Source organism: Neomonachus schauinslandi, chromosome 9, assembly GCF_002201575.2.
Source record: "Neomonachus schauinslandi chromosome 9, ASM220157v2, whole genome shotgun sequence".
Classification (NCBI taxonomy): Eukaryota; Metazoa; Chordata; class Mammalia; order Carnivora; family Phocidae; genus Neomonachus; species Neomonachus schauinslandi.
In genome coordinates, this window is record NC_058411.1 from 35,405,580 (window position 1) to 35,424,081 (window position 18,502).

At 39.8% G+C, this 18,502-nt stretch overlaps 1 protein-coding gene across 1 annotated transcript; it reads left to right on the forward strand.

The window, feature by feature from the left end:
* Positions 1 to 5: 5 nt before the first annotated feature.
* Positions 6 to 18,070, forward strand: ZBTB25 (zinc finger and BTB domain containing 25). The gene is made up of 3 exons (XM_021701420.2): positions 6 to 25; positions 13,499 to 13,678; positions 16,546 to 18,070. The coding sequence occupies exons 2-3, from the start codon at positions 13,506 to 13,508 to the stop codon at positions 17,678 to 17,680; spliced, it is 1,308 nt and encodes a 435-aa protein (XP_021557095.1). The 5' UTR covers positions 6 to 25; positions 13,499 to 13,505; the 3' UTR covers positions 17,681 to 18,070.
* Positions 18,071 to 18,502: the final 432 nt, after the last annotated feature.

An 18,502-nucleotide genomic window follows, 5' to 3' on the forward strand; every position in this document is an offset into this window, starting at 1 on the left:
GGCTGGCCGCCGCGGCGGCGTCTGGGTAAGCGACGCGGCCCGGCCCCTGTGGGCTGCTCCGGGCTCAGTCCCTCCCGCCGCGAGCCGCCCGGGGCGGCGGCCTGCAGCTGCGCCGGTCGCGGGACAGATGCAAGTAGATGGGGAGAGGGGTGTTTTGGTCCGTTTGACATGTCAATCAGGGCACTGGAGGAAAATGGCACCCGCGAGTGAGCACTGGGCCGAGGATGCCCAGAGCCGCCTTTCGCCGCCCGCAGAAGGCGGCTGCCGGGGCCTGACCCCGCGCGGGAACCCCCGACCGGCCCGCGGCGTTCCCCGGGCGGCCGCGCGAACCCTTCTCGCAAGTGGGCGGGTCTCCTGGTGCAAATTGAGAGACGCTGCGGTCACTGTCCTCTCCCTTCCCCACCCCCGTTTGTGATTACCCCGTTTCTAGGGCAGGAAGTTCCTCCCCCTCCATAATTCATTTCTTCCTTTTTTCAGATTATATTAATCTCATTCTGAGTAAATCCAGTTTTTCTTTTTAAAGTTTGCCCGATCGTTAACTGCTTCCCTATCACTTGTTATTTTGAGAAATCAAGCTACTTAGGCAGCACCTAGCGCTGTACTTGGAATTTGACAGCAGCTAACATGTTTCATAAAGTAACGCCCATTTCCCCCCAGGAAATTACATTTGGCACTCATTCTCTTGAGACTCAAGTTTTTTGGCAAAACTGTTGATTCTCACAGGATTTTGTCAAGTGTGTAAAGTACACTTTAGGATGACAGATTTTAAAGCTGAAAGGGGTCTTACAGGAAATCTAGTTCATCCCTCTGTTTTACAGATGAAGACACCCGGCCTAACGAACGTGTAGCTTGATCGAAGCCCTACACTTTTTGAGTAACTGGACTCCAGGGCTCCAGGCCTTGGTTATTGGGGTCTCCACCACACCAGGAGCGCAGTGCCAGTTTAACCCACTCACTGTAGAGACAGTCTGCCAGAGGTGATTATACTTGGCTTGATTCAGATTATTGAGAAACAAGGCTTGGCTGTTGTGTGATGGCTCAGGTATTTTAAGGAATGGGGTTGGCATTATCTTTAGGTGGAATAGATTGCCTATGATGTATTTTGGGGCTCAAAGCCTGACTCCTCCAAAATTCAGTCCTATTCTCTGTAAGAATAACCAACATTTGCAGCACCGGTTGCTTCCTTAGGTTAAGGCATCAAAGTTGTCTTTAGGAACCTAGATGTGTTTTGATTAAGGGTAAACTAACTATCCAGTATCAGAAATCAGTTCCTTAATAGGGAGCAGGATCCTGGGATAGCACTCGGAATAGATTCGTTCTGATGGCTGGAAGGTTATCAGGAAAGAGTGGAACATCAAAGGGATGGTCAGCAACAAAGCAGGGAGGGGCCTCAGATGACTTGCTATATATACCTTTTTGCCCAACCCTTCCCTTAATGTCTTATTCTGCTGGGGTTGTTGGCTGTTTATTGAGCACCTGCAGTGGCTAGCCACTTTCATAGATGAATTTTGAGTACTTGACAAAAAAGGAAGTAGTACTGTCTCTATGTTAACAAACAACAGTCAGAGATTTACCTGACTTCTGTGATGCTGTCACTTGCTGTAGAATTCAAGGCTAGATCACTTATCTCCCAAGTCCAGTCAGTGATCTTTTGCATTGTATCTTGCTACCACTTCAAGCCAGGAAAGGGATGAGAGAATCGCCTGTGGCTGATTTATTGGCGCCTGTGGTTGCCCAGAGAGGCTGAGCAGGACTTTCAGCTGCCCTCTTTGCCTTAGAAAATGGAGCTGTGTGCTTCCACCCTATCTCCTGAGGGGAATGCGCAGGAGCCAGGCTGTCTAGCTGGGGAGGAGGGGCCCAAGAGTCTTGGCCGTAAAATATCCTGGCAGGGCAGTGCTGGGAAGTGTTGCATAATGCCCTCCCCACCACTGAACCAAAGTGATTTATTTACTGTGGCCCGTAGGTGGTGCTTGACCATCTTGTTAAAGAAAAACTTGTCCTTTTTTGTAATAATAGGGCCAGAACAGAGTTGGGGGTTTTATATTTTTGCAGGGTTTTTTTCTTGTCTTAAAAAAGGAGTGCAGGTGCTCTTATCTTGATAAATTATAAAGTATTTGTACACCACTTCCTGTGCCCCCTTTCTGCTTATTTATTCCAATTGCATGTGAACTTCAATCTTTCGAGAGAAGAATGCTAAGAAAAATACTACTCCAATTTATAGTAACAGCCCAGGTTATGGAGTCGGACCTAGCTTTTGATCCCCACTTTATACTGTCTGCTAGCTGTGTGTTCTAAGCCCACGTTTTTCCTCATCTGTAAAATAGAAATAAAAATAGCACATAGTCAAGGTGAGGACTAAACGAATGTACATAGAGCACTTAGCACAAGGCCTTGCGTGTAGTATTTACTCATTATAACAGTAGCTATTTTAACTAGAACAGAATTATTCCCTCTAGGATAGGAAAGATATTGCTGCTTGAACTTGCTTAGGGAGAGTAGAGGAAGAGGAAAGTATTTGAAATAAACATCAGTTTCAGGATTAGTAATTGAATTTATTCACACATCTGCTTTCCCTTTGCTTGCGGGAATTTTTTTCTTTTCTTTTTTTTAATCTTAACTGAAGAAAAAGTGTTTATATTATTGTTAGTTATTTTTGAAAATTTTCTAAATCATTTCTTCCCTATACATATCAATCATACAATGACATTTTGTTCCTTGTGAAAAACTCTAGGCACTTTAAGCAAAGGGCTTCATTAACCCATCTGGATAACGTGTTTGTGGAGCATTCTGTGGCAAAGGAAGTATTGGTTCACCTATATTCAGAAATTATAATTATTCTTGTTTGTACTGTATTCTAGGTCTATACTAGCATTGTCGTTATCCAGCTTCCTACTGTCCTTTGAGTACCTTATTTTTTTCTTTCAGAAATGCGGTCTTTTTTTTTTTTTTTTTTTTTTAGTGGACTAAGAAGAATTGTTTATTTTCCTTCACAGGGTTCTGATTTTTTTAAGGTTCACTAGCAATTTGCACTTACCGTGTTAGCACTCTTGTTTGCCTGGTGCTGTGGCTTTATCAGGCATCCCACATGTTGGTTAGATGGTTAGAGATACAGTAGGCTGGCTGTGTCTGGCAACAGGCAGGCCCCAAACTAACGTTTCCCTGTTCCGTTAAAGGTTTCTAGAGCATAACTGCTCTTCCTGTGTCATCTACCACGTCTACTTCTTACCCTCTTCTCTAATATTTTCAGTGATTATTGTAAGCAGATGCCTAGAATTACTGCACATTTATCTCAATATTTTCAGATTTGCGATTTCCATATCATCTTCAGATGTTATGAAAATGGGCATAATGGTGTATGAGAGTAAATACCTCTTTTTCCTAAATGCTTTTTTAGAAGAAGTCTGAAAATAGTATGTTCCTCCTCTGCCCCCAGTGTCCAATTTACTAGTTTGAGAGCACTTTTGTTTCTTAGAATCTGGTTAATTTTTTTGTTTAAAATTACAATTAGAATTATAATAGTTGATTTTTGTTCATTTAATGTAATTGGTATAATTCCCACATTTTGAGCACTTCTTGTAAAATTGCTTCTTTTTCTCTGTAATTTTACAGTGTGAAATATTCTCTTCGGTTTCCTTGGCTCCCTTCTAACACAGTGGTTCTTGACTGAGGCATCATATTAGAACAAGAGCTTTTTAAAAAAGGATCTGAGACTCACTCTCAGCAATTCTGTTTGGCTTGGTCTAGAGTAGGACGCAGGCATCACTACAACTCTACATTGAAAGTTTCACAGTACAGTCAGTGGTAAGAGCTACTATTTCATGATAAAATGATCTCTGCGAACATTCTTTCTCTAGGTTATAAAATGTTATCCCTCCATAATCATCATGTGAAAGTACCATTAAAAAGTTAAAATCATTGTATAAAGTCTGTTATCACGTGGCACTTTGAATATTTCTGCTTTTACCTTTGTATTTATAGCCATGAGTAAGTATTTCAAAAAAGCTGTACATATTCCTCTGCCAACTTTTCTGTCTCCTTGTCTTATGATAATTTAATAATAAAGTCACAGTGGTAGGAACCACAGAGAAAATATCTAAGACTGTTTATTTTCTACAGGAACAGATGTCCTACTCCTTTTGTCCCGTTTTTATTAAAGATTCTACAGCCTGAGAGAATGAAAAGCTGTATATTCCAAGATATCATCTGGCTACCATAGATCTGAGAGTCCAGTCTGACTAATACAAAAGATTTTTTTAAATAAGTAAAAATCAAAAGATGTTAAATTTCAAGTTAACTTTGAATTAAACAAAAATGGATACTGGTATAAAGCTGTTCTAGTCTACTTAGTTTGAGCTAATCCAGAGTTACTACAATTTAGTTAGTAAACAAGGTTTTGTAGTCTCTCAAATATCAATACTAATTCTATTATTACAGTATAAATACCACTTTGATAATAGATACAGCATCTTAAGATAAAGCACTCTTTCATTTGGGCTCTCGTATTTGTAAATGTAATAAAATGATAAATTATTTTTTTGCAACTTCTCTCACATCTTAAAATTTCCACCCAAAATTCTTTTCTTTCCTTTTTTAAGATGTTATTTATTTATTAGAGCAAGAGAAAGAGCACGAGCAGGAGGGAGAGGGAGAAGCAGGCTCCCCACTGAGCAGGGAGCCAGAGGTGGGGCTCCATCCCAGGACCCCAGGATCATGACCTGAGCCGAGGGCAGATGCTTAACCAACTGAGCCACCCATGTGCCCCTCCACCCAAAATTCTTAAATAAAACTTCTAAGATCTTTCTGTATGCATAGGAAGCTTTAGCTATTCCACATACTAGATAAACTAATATTGATGGTAAAAGAAAGGATGAGCAAAGGCTATATGAAAAACCTAGCTAATAAGTTTACAAAGTAGGTTGTATTAGAAAATGTTTTTAATAACTTTGTGTTGGATTGGCTCTATTGACAGATAAAATCTGGTTGTGTTGCCTTAAAATGTCAAAGGTCTATTACTATACAAAGAAGTTTGAGTGAACCTATTATGTATCTAAGTTGTGGTGTTTTTTTCTTTTAAGCATTTCTGAATTCGTTTCATTTTATAAACTTGGAAAAATTTTCCCTTTATTCAATTCAATATATTTGCAAAATCTGCCATTAGTATGTATGTTAAAAGTTTCAGATGGGGGTTTTGAAGAAAGGGGATGAGTTAAAAGTCAGACTTGAAGTACTACCAGCACCATTTAATGGCTAGTCGTCTGACTTTGGGTACCTCTCCCACCTTCTCTAAGCCTATGGTTCCTCAACCATAAAATGGAACTAGTATTGTACCTGCTCTATTACCTCATAGGATTAAAAAAAGATAGCACGGGGCAGAGATTCTCAAAGTATGGTATGGCTCAGGGACCCCCCAGAGGTTCCTGAAACCTTTTCAGGATCTACAAGGATCTTGCTTTTGCAAGGGCAAGATCTCTTAATCTACTTGAATCAAAACAACTTGTGGCAACACATTGAGCACAGAAGCAAAGAACCCAGCTGTATTTTTTAAAGTCAGGTATTAAAGAATACTGTAAGATATAAAACGATGCTACCCTTCCCACTTACAAAATATATGTAGTTATTTTTTAGAAGAAAATTTATGTTAATATATAATGGATTTATTGTTATTTTAAATGAATTAAAAATTTTAAATGTCTCACTTTTAATTTTTTATATGGTAAATATTGATAAATACAACCCACATAAGCAACAGCTCTTTGTAGTCCCTAATGCTCCTCTTAAGAGTGTAAGTGGATCTTGAGGCCAGAACTTTTTTTTTTTTTAAAGATTTTATTTATTTATTTGGCAGAGAGAAACACACCGAGAGAGGGAACACAAGCAGGGGGACTGGGAGAGGGAGAAGCAGGCCTCCCGCCGAGCAGGGAGCCCGATGTGGGGCTCGATCCCAGGACCCTGGGACCATGACCCGAGCCGAAGGCAGACGCTTAACGACTGAGCCACCCAGGCGCCCCGAGGCCAGAACTTTTTAGAACTGATAAAGGGTAATAATGGCTGAGTAGTTCCTCTTGGGACAATTCTGAACTAGAAACTACATTTGACCCTTGAACAGCGTGGGAATTAGGGGCATCAACCTCCCTGCACAGTCAAATATCTGCATTTAACTTACCTGCCCCCCTAGCCTCCCACGCTTAACTAATAATAGCCTACTATTGACTGCAAGCCTTACTGATAGCATAAACAGTCAATTAACATATTTTGTATGTTACATGTATTATATACTGTATTCTTACAATAAGCTAGAGAAAAGAAAAGAAAATGTTATTAAGAAAATCGTAAGGGGCACCTGGCTGGCTCTGTAGAGTGTGAAACTCTTGATCTCTGGGTTGTGAGTTCAAGCCCCATGTTGGGCCTAGAGCTTATTTTAAAAAAAAAGAAAAGAAAATCATAAGGAAGAGAAAATACATGTACAGTACTGTACTGTGTTTATCCAAAAAAATCTGCATATAAGTGGGCCCATGCAGTTCAAACTGATGTGGTTCAAGGGTCAACTCTGTAACTTGAAAAAAAGCTTTAGAAACTATCAGATGGCATTTAAAAGTGACAGAAATCAGGCAGAAACTGCAATGAAGTCTATACTTGGAAGAAGGGAACAGCAGTGGATGAGTTTCCATTTTTATGGCTTTTATCCTGAGAGAAGGCTCCTATTGGTGACAGGAGGAGCCGGCCAAACTTAGGTTAATAACCTGAAATCTTACTTGCTTGAAGAAAAGAGGACAGAGTTCGGAGTGACCACATAGCTGGAAAGAAAAGGAAAATCCTAGAAAGAATTCTGGGGGGCCCCAAATATTGTGTATAATTCAGCTTGAATCTCTTGTCAACCCCCTAAACTTACACATATGTCAAACCTCCATACAGCACACCAACAACTAAAAAAACTGAACCAAAAGGGAGGCAGAATTTGGAGTTTAAGTCCAGCCAAGTTAATTGTAACAACAAAGCAAAAACATCAGTACTTTTTGGAAGAATATTACAGAATCTAGAGTCTTTACCACAGTAATCACAATGTCTAGGATATTGTCCAAAATGAAACAGGAAACTATCACCCTAATTAATGGAGATTGACTCCAAAATGACCCAGAGTTTGGGCTTGGCAGAGAAGACTTAAAGCAGCTATTATAACTATGCTCAAGAATGTAAAGCAAAATAAAGTGGTAATGTGTCAACAAATAGGAAATCTCAACAGAGAAATAGAAACTAAAAAGGAATGAGATGAAAATTTTAGACCTGGAAATATAATATCTGAAATTAAAAATTCACTGAGTTTAACAAAAATGATGGTCCGTGAACTTGTAGCTTAATAGAAAGTATTTCATCTGAAACAAATTTTTTAAATCTTTTTATGCTTTTTTTTATTTTTTAAGATTTCATTTACCTATTTTAGAGAGAGAATCCCAAGCAGACTCTGCGCGGAGTATGGAGCCCGACATGGGGCTTGATCCCATGACCCTGAGATCACAATCCGAGCAGAAACCAAGAGCCAGACCCTCAACTGACTGAGCCACTCAGGCACCCCTGAAACAGAAAAATTATTTTATGTGAAAGTTCTATATAAACTTCATCACTATATATTAGCATCAGGGATTGTTACTCTAGGTTTCTCTTTTTTTTTTTTTTTTAAGATTTTATTTATATATTTGACAGAGACAGCGAGAGAGGGAACACAAGCAGGGGGAGTGGGAGAGGGAGAAGCAGGCCTCCCGCCGAGCAGGGAGCCTGATGCGGGGCTCGATCCCAGGACCCTGGGATCATGACCCTAGCCGAAGGCAGACGCTTAACGGACTGAGCCACCCAGGTGCCCCTCTAGGTTTCCTTCAAGATCTAAACTCAGCTCTTCCCTCTGCATATGGACTGCCTTCATAGTGTGTGAATGGAAGCCATCTACAGAGTACTCTGAGATTCTCTCCTCACCTCAGCCATCTCCTTGCCACTGTCAGAAAGAAATCCATCTCTTCTCCATGGCTGACTGCTACACTTAGACTTTTGCTTGTGTTCCTTCTGGCTTCTGGAGATTCCACCCCTCTTCAGCCTGAAAGTCTTCTCTGAGCTGAAGGTGCCCATCATCAATGTCTTATCCTATCTGTACCTACCCTTTATGGCCTTTGCTGTCTAACATTCCCTTGCAGTGAAGAGATTTTGCTCTTGCTACTTTCACAGACTATTGTCAGAGGTCACTAGAAATCTCTTAGTCACCACACTTGGGGTGTTTGTAATAGGCCTCATCCCCATGTTTCTCTGCAGTACTTTCCACCATTGGTGGAGCACTCCCCACCCAGGTTCTTGCCTTTCCTTCACCCCCCCCCCTTTTCCCCCACTCAATGTTGATATGTTTTCTTATTACTCCTCTTCTTGTTGTGTCTTTTTTGTGTTGTTTGGGGATTCATTCTTAGCTTTTTTTCCCCTCCTATTTTACTCAATAGTCCCATCCACTCGTGGCTTCAGCTGTGTAATTACAGAGGACCTCCTCTCCCTGTCTAGCCCTGATCTCTGGAGTCCCAATCCTACATAATGTCTCCATTGATCACTGAACATTTCTACTCAGATGTCCTGGAGTGAATACCTTGAACTCACTGTGTCCAAAATGAAACTTCTCTTTTATGAAGCCAGTTTCTATGCCTCTTCTCTGGCATTCTGGGACCCTGCCTTTATATTGATACCTAACACATGACAGTTACTCTGCAAATATGACCTGAAGGGATGAATGAATTCTTCCAGTTATCCAAGCTGGAATTCTGAGACTTGCCTTTGACTTTATCTTCCCTGTGGCTGACCACATCCAGTCTGGCTGCCAAGTCATGTCAGTTCTATGTCTGGTGTATCTCTTGTATTCCTTCATTCCCACTGCCATTACTTGGATATTGCAGTGGACTTCTTGCTGGTCTTTATTTTTCCATACCTTTCCCTTGCTAATCTTTTTTATGTATTGCTACTAGAGCAATCTTGACTCAAAGGCCTGATGATGATGATCATGATGATCATGATGATGGTAATTGGTATTTACTGAACACTTACTGTGGCCTCACTATTTCTATGTGCTTATGTGCATTATCTTATTAAATCTATGTAACAACCTGTGAGGTAGATACTGTAATTATCCATATTTTACAAGTAAAACCAAGGACCAGAGAGTTAAGCATCTTCTCAAGATCACACAGCTAAATGACAGAATTGGAATTTTAATCCAAGCTGTCTAATTCCAGAGTCCAAGCTTTAACTACTATGCTGTTCTCCCTCCTGCAAAAACATCTTAACATCATTCATTTCAAACACAAGTGGAGTACCTTTCAGTTTTACATTCGGTACCCTGTGTGAGCTGACCACATCTCTTATTACCCACTTACTTTTGGTTTTTCTATGCCAAACTGAGTTCTTCAGTTACCTATATATTCATACTGCTCCCTGTAATTTTATTCATTCTATTTTTTCCTGCCTGGAATGCTATGTTTACCTTCTGCCTGTTCATCTAAATCCAATTCAAATGGCTTATTTTTCATTGGGTTGCCTGATATTGATCTCCCCTTCATAGCATGTTCTCTGAAATGCTCCTTATGACATTTGCCACTTTTACTTCATATCATAATTACCATGTTTTATGTTTTCTCTCCCCTCTTAGCCTGCAATCTTCTTTTTAAAATTTTTACATTTAAATTCAATTTAATTAATATGTACTATATTATTAGTTTCAGAGGCAGAATTCAGTGTGTCATCAGTTGCATATAACACCCAGTGCTCATTACTTCAAGTGCCCTCCTTAATGCCCATCACACTGTTACCCCATCCCCTCCTCCAGCAACCCTCAGTTTGTTCCCCATAGTTAAGAATTTCTTATGGTTTGCCTCCCTCTCCATTTTCCTCTTATTTTATTTTTCCTTCCCTTCCCCTATGTCCATCTGTTTTGTTTCTTAAATTCCACATATGAGTGAGATCATATGGTATTTGTCTTTCTCTGACTGACTTATTTCACTTAGCATAATACCCTCTAGCTCCAACCACATCCTTGCAAATGGCAAGATTCCATTCTTTCAATAGCTGAGTAGTATTCCATTGTATATATACCATATCTTCTTATCCATTTATCTGTTGGTGGACATCTGGGCTCTTTCCATGTTTTGGCAATTGTGGACATCGCTGCTATAAACATTGGGGTTCATGTTAGCCTGCAGTCTTCTTGGTTGCAGCATGTAAGTATTTTTCTTCTGTCCCTAGGCCTTGTATAATGCATGCCTTCAAATAATTTTTTCTTTATAAAGTTTCTCTTCAAAAAATGTTCAGTAAGCGAAGAATTTAACTGTTACTCATAGACCATTAACCACAAGAGTTTTGTATATGTGGCTTTTTAGTGTGCCCTTTCTCATTTCCATGTGGTTCAGTAGTTCATTATACTAATGCACTATGTATATATATATATATGTCTGTGTGTGTATATATATATGTATGTAGATAGATCTGGTGAAAATGTTTATGATCTGAGGTTTTGTTTTTTTTTTTAATAATTTGTCAAGCTAGTTTAAACTACTTCAGTTTGAACCATTTCATTGAATCTAAGACACATGTTTTTCACATGGTGAAATCTCCAGCATACAGTTTTATTTTGGTTTTTAAATCTCTCTCTAATAAATCGGTGGTGTTTTAGAATCCGGGTAATGCGGCAAATACAATAAATAGTGACTTTTAGTTAAATGGCTTTTTGGAACAATACTCACAATTTGGAGTTTGGTTTACACTCAGGTCTCTGTAGGTCCTGTTATTTTGTTCCCTCTTATTTCATTACTGCTTAAAGGCTTTTAAAATGAGATGGTAAGGAGTAAGAGTTTTGTTTTTATTTATTTTTTAATTGGGGGAGGTTTGGGAGAAACTTAATGTTTGAGTAAGTATAATTTTTAAAAGTAATGTATGAATAGAATTAAAAGCAAGTTGCAGGATTCTTAAAATACAATATTATTTATATAAAATTTTAAAACATGCAAAATAATACCATACCTTCTGAAGGGTTACATACAGATGCAATAGGAACATGATGATGTTACAAGACAGTCATAAACACCAAAGTCTGGATGATGATTACCTTTGGAGGCAAGGTAATGGGTAGTTAGAATGAGGGAGAGATAGTAGGGGGTCTCTACCACATTTGTAATGTTTACCTTATGTGCTCAGGGGTGGCTGGCTGGCCGCATGTTTGTCACATTGATCTCTGTACCTATTTGTCTATCTGAAATACTTCATAATTTTTTTTTAATATTTAATTTATTTATTTGACAGAGAGGCACAGCGAGAGAGGGAACACAAGCAGGGGGAGTGGGAGAAGGAGAAGCAGGCTTCCCATGGAGCAGGGAGCCCGATGCGGAGCTCGATCCCAGGGCCCTGGGATCATGACCCGAGCCGAAGGCAGACACTCAACGACTGAGCCACCCAGGCACCCCCTTCATAATTTTTAAAAATGAGGGGAAAAGGAATACATGTTGGAATGTACTTATGATGTTAAACTTCAATAAAAAGATTTAAGTTCAGGGTGCCTGGGTGGCTCAGTTGGTTAAGTGTCCGACTCGATTTCAACTCAGGTTATGATCTCAGGGTCCTGAGATGGAACCCCACATCAGGCTCCATGCTCAGCACAGAGTCTGCTTAAGATCCTCTCCCTCTCCCTCTGCTCCCCACCCCCAGCTCGCTTAAGGTCGTTCTCTCTCTCAAGAAAAAAAAAAAAAGAATTTAAGTTTAAACAGTACAATTCCCCCACCCTGCTCCCTTGTTTCCCTCCCAGAAGCAAACATTTCACTCATTTCTTTGAATCTTTCCAGAGATGTGTACATAAACAAGAATATTTCTGTATAAATTTCTCCCCTACCTTTAAAATAACCACTCCATCCCCTTTTGCATAAATAGTAGTCTTCTCTGTACAGTTTCGTGCTTTGCTTTTTTTCACTTAATATATCTTAGAGATTATTTCGTATCAGTCCATTAAATACGTAATTTTAATAAAAATAGATTTAACTTTGTATCAGTAATAATTACCTTTTTTGTTTACCAGTTATAGCCTAGATTTTATCCATTAATAAGTATTTGTTTCTGTATCAGATTTGTGTAAGCAAATTAAGCAGCAGGAAATCTGGGTTTTTCCCTAGTTTCCCTTTCCAAACATTCTTGAGGCTTCCCGAGATATCTTGATGTATAACCTGACCATTCCCTAGGCATCTCCAGTTTGTGGGTCATGTTCTCTCTGGGAGGTGGAAAGGGAGGACATTTGGGTTCTGGAGCCCAGTGACCAGGTTTGAATCCCCTGCTCTGCCACTTATTAGCAGTGTGACTTGAGTAAATTAACTCTTTGTACTGATTCAGTTTCTTCATCTGTACATGCACTGAATATTCCCTTTCTTGTATAGTCATATTGAGAGCTAAATGAGTGAAAAGTGCCTGACACACAGGAAGCACTGTAAATGTTGGCTAGTTTTATTATATTATTGATCACTCAGCTGTCTGCTGCCCAAGCTGTGGCCAGTCTCCGGACAGCTAACTCCACACTCTCATCACTGACCTCCTTAGACTTTGGTCTCTGGCTAGTGAGGAAACTTCATTCTCTTCTTCAGAAACTGCTCTTTTAGAGAAGGTTCTCCCAGCTGGCCAGTGATGCCCTTTATACGACAGCTGCCTTCTCCTTAAGGCACCGGGTCTGTCTACACAGTCGGGATGAAGCAGAGCCTCCAATCTGCCTGGAACTCTGGCACTTTTGAATCCCTTGCTGCTCACACTAGACTTCTCTGCCATAATTCTTATGCATGTTTTTCCTCGTGCATGATTTTTCCAAGACCAGTGGTCCCATTCTGTATTGTTCCTTCAGGAGCCTCCATGCTTGTATGTGTCTGAATCCAGTTAATATCAGGGTTTAGGCTCTTTCCATTGGGTTCCCGGGCCCCATGTAAATCATAGGATGTGGCTTGGTATCTATTTTAAGGGCTCCTGCACATACTGTGACTGATCATGTTTCCCAAACGTACCGTATGATAGTTAGAGGGCCAGTGTCCCCTGAGCTCACAGGGCTCCCTACAGAGCACTGACAGCTCTAGCCCAGCCAGGACAGTGATATGGACAGTTCTAGCTAACACCTGAATAGCAGTTTCCATTACAAGGTGCTTTTCACATAACTTAACTCCTGTAGCTCTGAGGAAGGGGTCAGTATGACTAGAAGCACGGTCACATAGATAAAAAAAGACAGCCTTCCTTTTGCTTCTGTGTTACTCATACCAAGCTACCTTCTTAGATGAAAGAAGACCATATTTTGCAGTTTTAATGAGTGGATTTAATGTTAGCTAGGTTTGGGGTGAAATTAACAGTATTAAAAACTATTAAGTAATCTCATTTAAATTTAGGCCTCCTTGTACTCTGTAGGTTTGTGTGAACTGTAGCTAATTTTGTAAAAAAAAAAAAAAAAAAAAATTGTCCTTTTTCTCAGAGCCACAATGGACACAGCTAGCCATAGCCTTGTCCTTCTGCAGCAGCTGAACATGCAGCGAGAATTTGGTTTTCTGTGTGATTGCACAGTTGCCATTGGAGATGTTTACTTCAAAGCCCACAGAGCAGTGCTTGCTGCTTTTTCTAACTATTTCAAGATGATATTTATTCACCAAACAAGGTAAGGATGTGCTTTTGTAAATCAGAAGAGTTTTTAATGTTGTGATATAGCTAAGCCTTATTATAACATCATTTGGGGGATTCTTTGTTATGGGGTCACCTTAAGAAGTATATATATATGTTTTTTTTTTTTTTTTTTTTTACACACATCCAGTAATTCATCTCAGTGTGTAGGATCCATGGTGGAAGGTAAAAATGAAAACAATAATAGCTAAAAGTTACTGAAGGCTTAGCCCGTAAGTATTTACCTAATGTACATTCTACTATTATCCATACTATTTTAGAGAAAAGGAAACTGAGACTGAGTCAAGTAACTGGCCCATCCAGGATTATACAGCTAGTAAGTTATCCTCAAATGCAGATCTGTGCTTTTAACGATCTATGTTCTGACTCACTGAATTGTTGATATCTATTCTATAACACTTTCATAACAAGAGTATAATGTCATAATTCTACACACCTTATATTCCATATTACAGTTCAGAAGACATTTGTTTCAAATACTTTTTTTCAAAAAGTGTTTTGATTTTTTGAATGTGGATTATCCCAACATGATGGGTATGTAGGGAGTGGGCAGGAAAGTCGTATTCAGATTCTGAGCTCTTAAAGAATAGTTTTAATTCACCCTAGGTTGAAAGAGATAGAATTCTCTCTGTTTTTTTTAAATGACCTTGCATGAAATACCTAGTAGTCTAGCCTCAATCACACATTTTCATTTACCTGTTCATTCATTTAAATATTTGTTGGGTACTTACATATAAGCACTGTATTAGACCCCAGTAACAGGCTAGTAATGCTCCCTATCCTCAAGGAGTTAGTTAGTTCATAGTTTAATAGAGAACACATGTAAAGAAAAAAATTGTGGTGTAATTGATCTGTCTGTGCCTCAGTTTCCTTCTCTGTAAAACACTGGCATAGTATGTATACTCACCCCATGGTGTTGAGAAGATTAAATGGATTAATAATATTAAAATGCTTAGAACAGAGCTTTGCCCTGTCAGCTACTGTTATCAATAACTACTGTGATACGTCTATAACAGAAGTGTTGTACAAGGTAGAGTGGAGTGTCAGCAGCCCTATTTTGAGGAGGTTGGAATAGGCTTTACAGAAGCCCTGGATCTTGAAGGATCAGGAGGAGTTTTTTGGATATTGTAAAGGAATGCAAGAAAGTACATTGCAGGCAGAGGGAAAATTGCGTGAAAACATAGGCAGATATGAACCGGGCTAGTACATTCAGGAAACAGAATAGACCAGAATGGTTGGAATGCATGACACAAAGTGGGGAGGAGGTTGGAGTGGGGGACATGTAATGGGTGGTGTCAATGTAGAAACTAGATTAGGAACAGTGCCTTCACATCAGTCTCGTCTAAAAGCTATGAGTTGGTTCAGCTCCCAAAGCGCCTGTTGTGAGCCAGGCACCATGCTAAACTAAATCCAAGAGATACAAAGGTGTCAGGCCTGCTACGTGGTATCTCTGTTGAGCAACTAAAAATCCTCAGTTAACAGCTCTGTGCTGATATAAAAAATCCCTGCCACAGACCCTGGAAGTGGGTGGGTGAGAGCTAAGATTGAAACCCAAGAGGGAATCCTGAGATAAGGGAATTAAAGAAATGGATTGCCAGCATCTGATACCCTGTGCATTCTGAAGCAGACAGGAACGTTTGCTTCAGGGAAGGTAAGTCCATTGACTGGAGCCATTGTTCCCTGACGTCCAACACTTCCCTCACGTTCTCTTTATCCTAATTTTGCAGGGCGTTTGCTGATTTCTTGTTATGCTGTTATTTCTATTATCTGAATTGTAGATTCATATTTAAAAATTGAGCTTGCGGTTATTTTTAAAGTTTTTCAAAGTTATACCTATATTCATTTGTGATTTGAAGAGTAGATATATTACTATAGTTTGGAAGCCAAAATAAGATTAGTATAATTTAAATTCTAAATATTACCAATTTTAATAGATCCTTTTAAAATTTTAAATATTTTTTATTTTGGTAAAATATGTACAACATAAAATTTGCCATTTTGACCATTTTAATCATAAAATTCACTGGCGTTAGGTACATTCACAGTGTTGTGCAACCATCACCACTTAACCATTTCCAAAATTTTGCGTCACCCTAAACATCAACTCTGTACCCATTAAGCAATAACTCCTCATCTCCCCCACCTGACCCCAAGCTCCTGGTAAACTCTACTTTCTGCCTCCATGAATTTGCCTATTATAAGTGGCACCATACAAAATCTGTCCTTTTGAGTCTGGCTTATTTCACTTACCAAACGTTTTCCAGGTTCACCCATGTTGTAACATCATTCAGAACTTCATTCCTTTCTTTGGCTGAATAATATGCCACTGTATGTATATGCCACACTTCGCTTATCCATTCATCTGTTGATGGACACTTGGGTTGTTTCCACCTTTGGGCTAATGTGAGTAATGCTGTGATGAACACTGGCGTACAGGCGTCTTTTGGGTCCGTGTTTTCAGTTCTTTTGGTTATGTATTCAAAAGACTGTTAAGTTCCTTAAGCGGGAGGTATCTGTTTCATTCATTATGTTTTTCCTCCCTGGCACCTAGTATAGTGCCTACCACTTAGGAGTCACTAATTGTTCAACTAACCAGAATACCTGTGTGTGTTTCCCAGCTTTCGGCGGTAGGTTGAATACGTGAAGACTTGTTGCTGGGCCATAAAGCTGGTGTACTGTGAATGTTTAATTTTCTGTTGATGTATTTCATCAAGGCAGATCGCTGAGTCTGAACTTCTTAGGAAGAAATTGCATTAGCCTAAGACTGTATAGTGCTAACCAAAAGACCAACTGGTCATTTTATCTTGTGTGGGTCTGTTTTTTTTGTTTGTTTGTTTTTAACAGTGAATGCATAAAAATACAACCAACTGACATCCAGCCTGACATATTCAGCTATTTGTTGCACATTATGTACACGGGGAAAGGGCCAAAACAGATTGTGGATCACAGTCGTTTGGAGGAAGGGATTCGATTTCTTCACGCCGACTACCTTTCTCACATTGCGACTGAAATGAATCAAGCGTTCTCACCAGAGACTGTGCAGTCCTCAAATTTGTATGGCATTCAGATCTCAACGACCCAAAAGACAGCTGTCAAGCCTGGGCTGGAGGTCAAGGAAGCTCCTTCCAGTAACAGTGGCAACAGAGCTGCTGTCCAGGGTGACCACCACCAGTTGCAGCTCTCTCTGGCTATCGGGCTGGATGACGGCACTGCAGAACAGCAGAGGGCCCGTCCTGCCGCCCAGGCCTTGGAGGGGCGCCAGGAGCCCCCAGTGTCCATCAAGCAGGAGACATATGACCCAGAGTCTGCGCTCTCCCAGAGCCACCCCTCACCCTCATCCGAGGTGACAGGCCCCACTTTCACTGAAAGCAGCATCAAAACACACTTGTGCCATTACTGTGGGGAACGTTTTGATTCCCGTAGTAACCTACGGCAACATCTCCATACCCATGTGTCTGGATCCCTCCCATTTGGTGTCCCTGCTTCCATTCTGGAAAGCAATGACCTTGGTGAAGTGCATCCACTTAATGAAAATAGTGAGGCCCTTGAATGCCACAGGCTCAGCTCCTTCATTGTCACGGAGAATGAGCAGCAGCGTGACCACTCAAACCAGGGTGCCACAGAGCCTCTGCAGATCAGTCAAGTGGCTTTGATCTCCAAAGACACAGAGCCAGTAGAATTAAACTGTAATTTTTCTTTCTCAAGGAAAAGAAAAATCAGCTGTTCCATCTGTGGTCATAAATTTCTCCGAAAAAGCCAGTTGCTAGAACACATGTATACACACAAAGGTAAATCTTACAGATATAACCGATGCCAAAGGTTTGGCAATGCGTTAGCCCAGAGATTTCAGCCATATTGTGACAGTTGGTCTGATGTCCCCCTGAAAAGTTCTCGCTTGTCACAAGAGCAGTTAGATTCACCTTGTGCCTTAGAGTCAGAGCTCACGCAAGAAAATGCAGACACTATCCTTGTGGAGTAGCAGTTTCTCCTTCATGATGTTTATACCCATTTGGAAAAAGAAAATTCACATGCATTTTTATTCATGAATTATTTTCCTCCTCCACTTCTATTAACTTTTTTTCTTTACCATTGATTCACAGTTTTAAGGTTGTATATATGAGGTCTTCTTATTGTAAGATATACATATGGCTATTAAAGTGTAGCCTTTAAGTAGAGCTATGAACATTCGTAAATCACAATTTAGAAATCAGAAATCAATGTAGGAACTATGGAACTTTAAATATTTATAGAATTTCTAAGTTGTAGTGAATCAGTAAAACCAAATTGAAAATGAAGTAAATGAAATATTTTTTAAAGAACATTGTAGACTATCACTTTTGGCTAATTTTTCACATGAATACGCCACTATGAAGACTATTTAAAAATATTTTCTGCCATATAGGAAGTTAAAGTTATTCTAATGCATAACTATATGTTATAATCTATACAAATTTTGCTTTAAGGCATAGCTATAATCATAAGTAGTTTTAAAATCACTTTTTTTTTAAATTTTTTTTTTTTTGACAGAGATAACAAGAGAGGGAACACAAGCAGGGGGAGTGGGAGAGGGAGAAGCAGGCTTCCCACTGAGCAGGGAGCCCGATGTGGGGCTCCATCCCAGGACCCCGGGATCATGACCTGAGCCGAAGGCAGACGTCTAATGACTGAGCCACCCAGGCGTACCTTAAAATCACTTTTCACTTATTAGCTCTGCAACATCTTACCTGGCTTTTATTTTTTGATATTGAGCATACCTCATTTTTAATAAAAAATATTCTAGTGAAAAGAGAGAAAGGGAGAA

Excerpts from the sequence above, each read along its gene's own strand:
- ZBTB25 (XM_021701420.2), top strand. The coding sequence starts at position 13,506 with ATGGACACAGCTAGCCATAGCCTTGTCCTTCTGCAGCAGCTGAACATG. Across the intron at positions 13,679-16,545 it reads ATATTTATTCACCAAACAAG|TGAATGCATAAAAATACAAC; the intron begins GTAAGGATGTGC and ends TGTTTTTAACAG.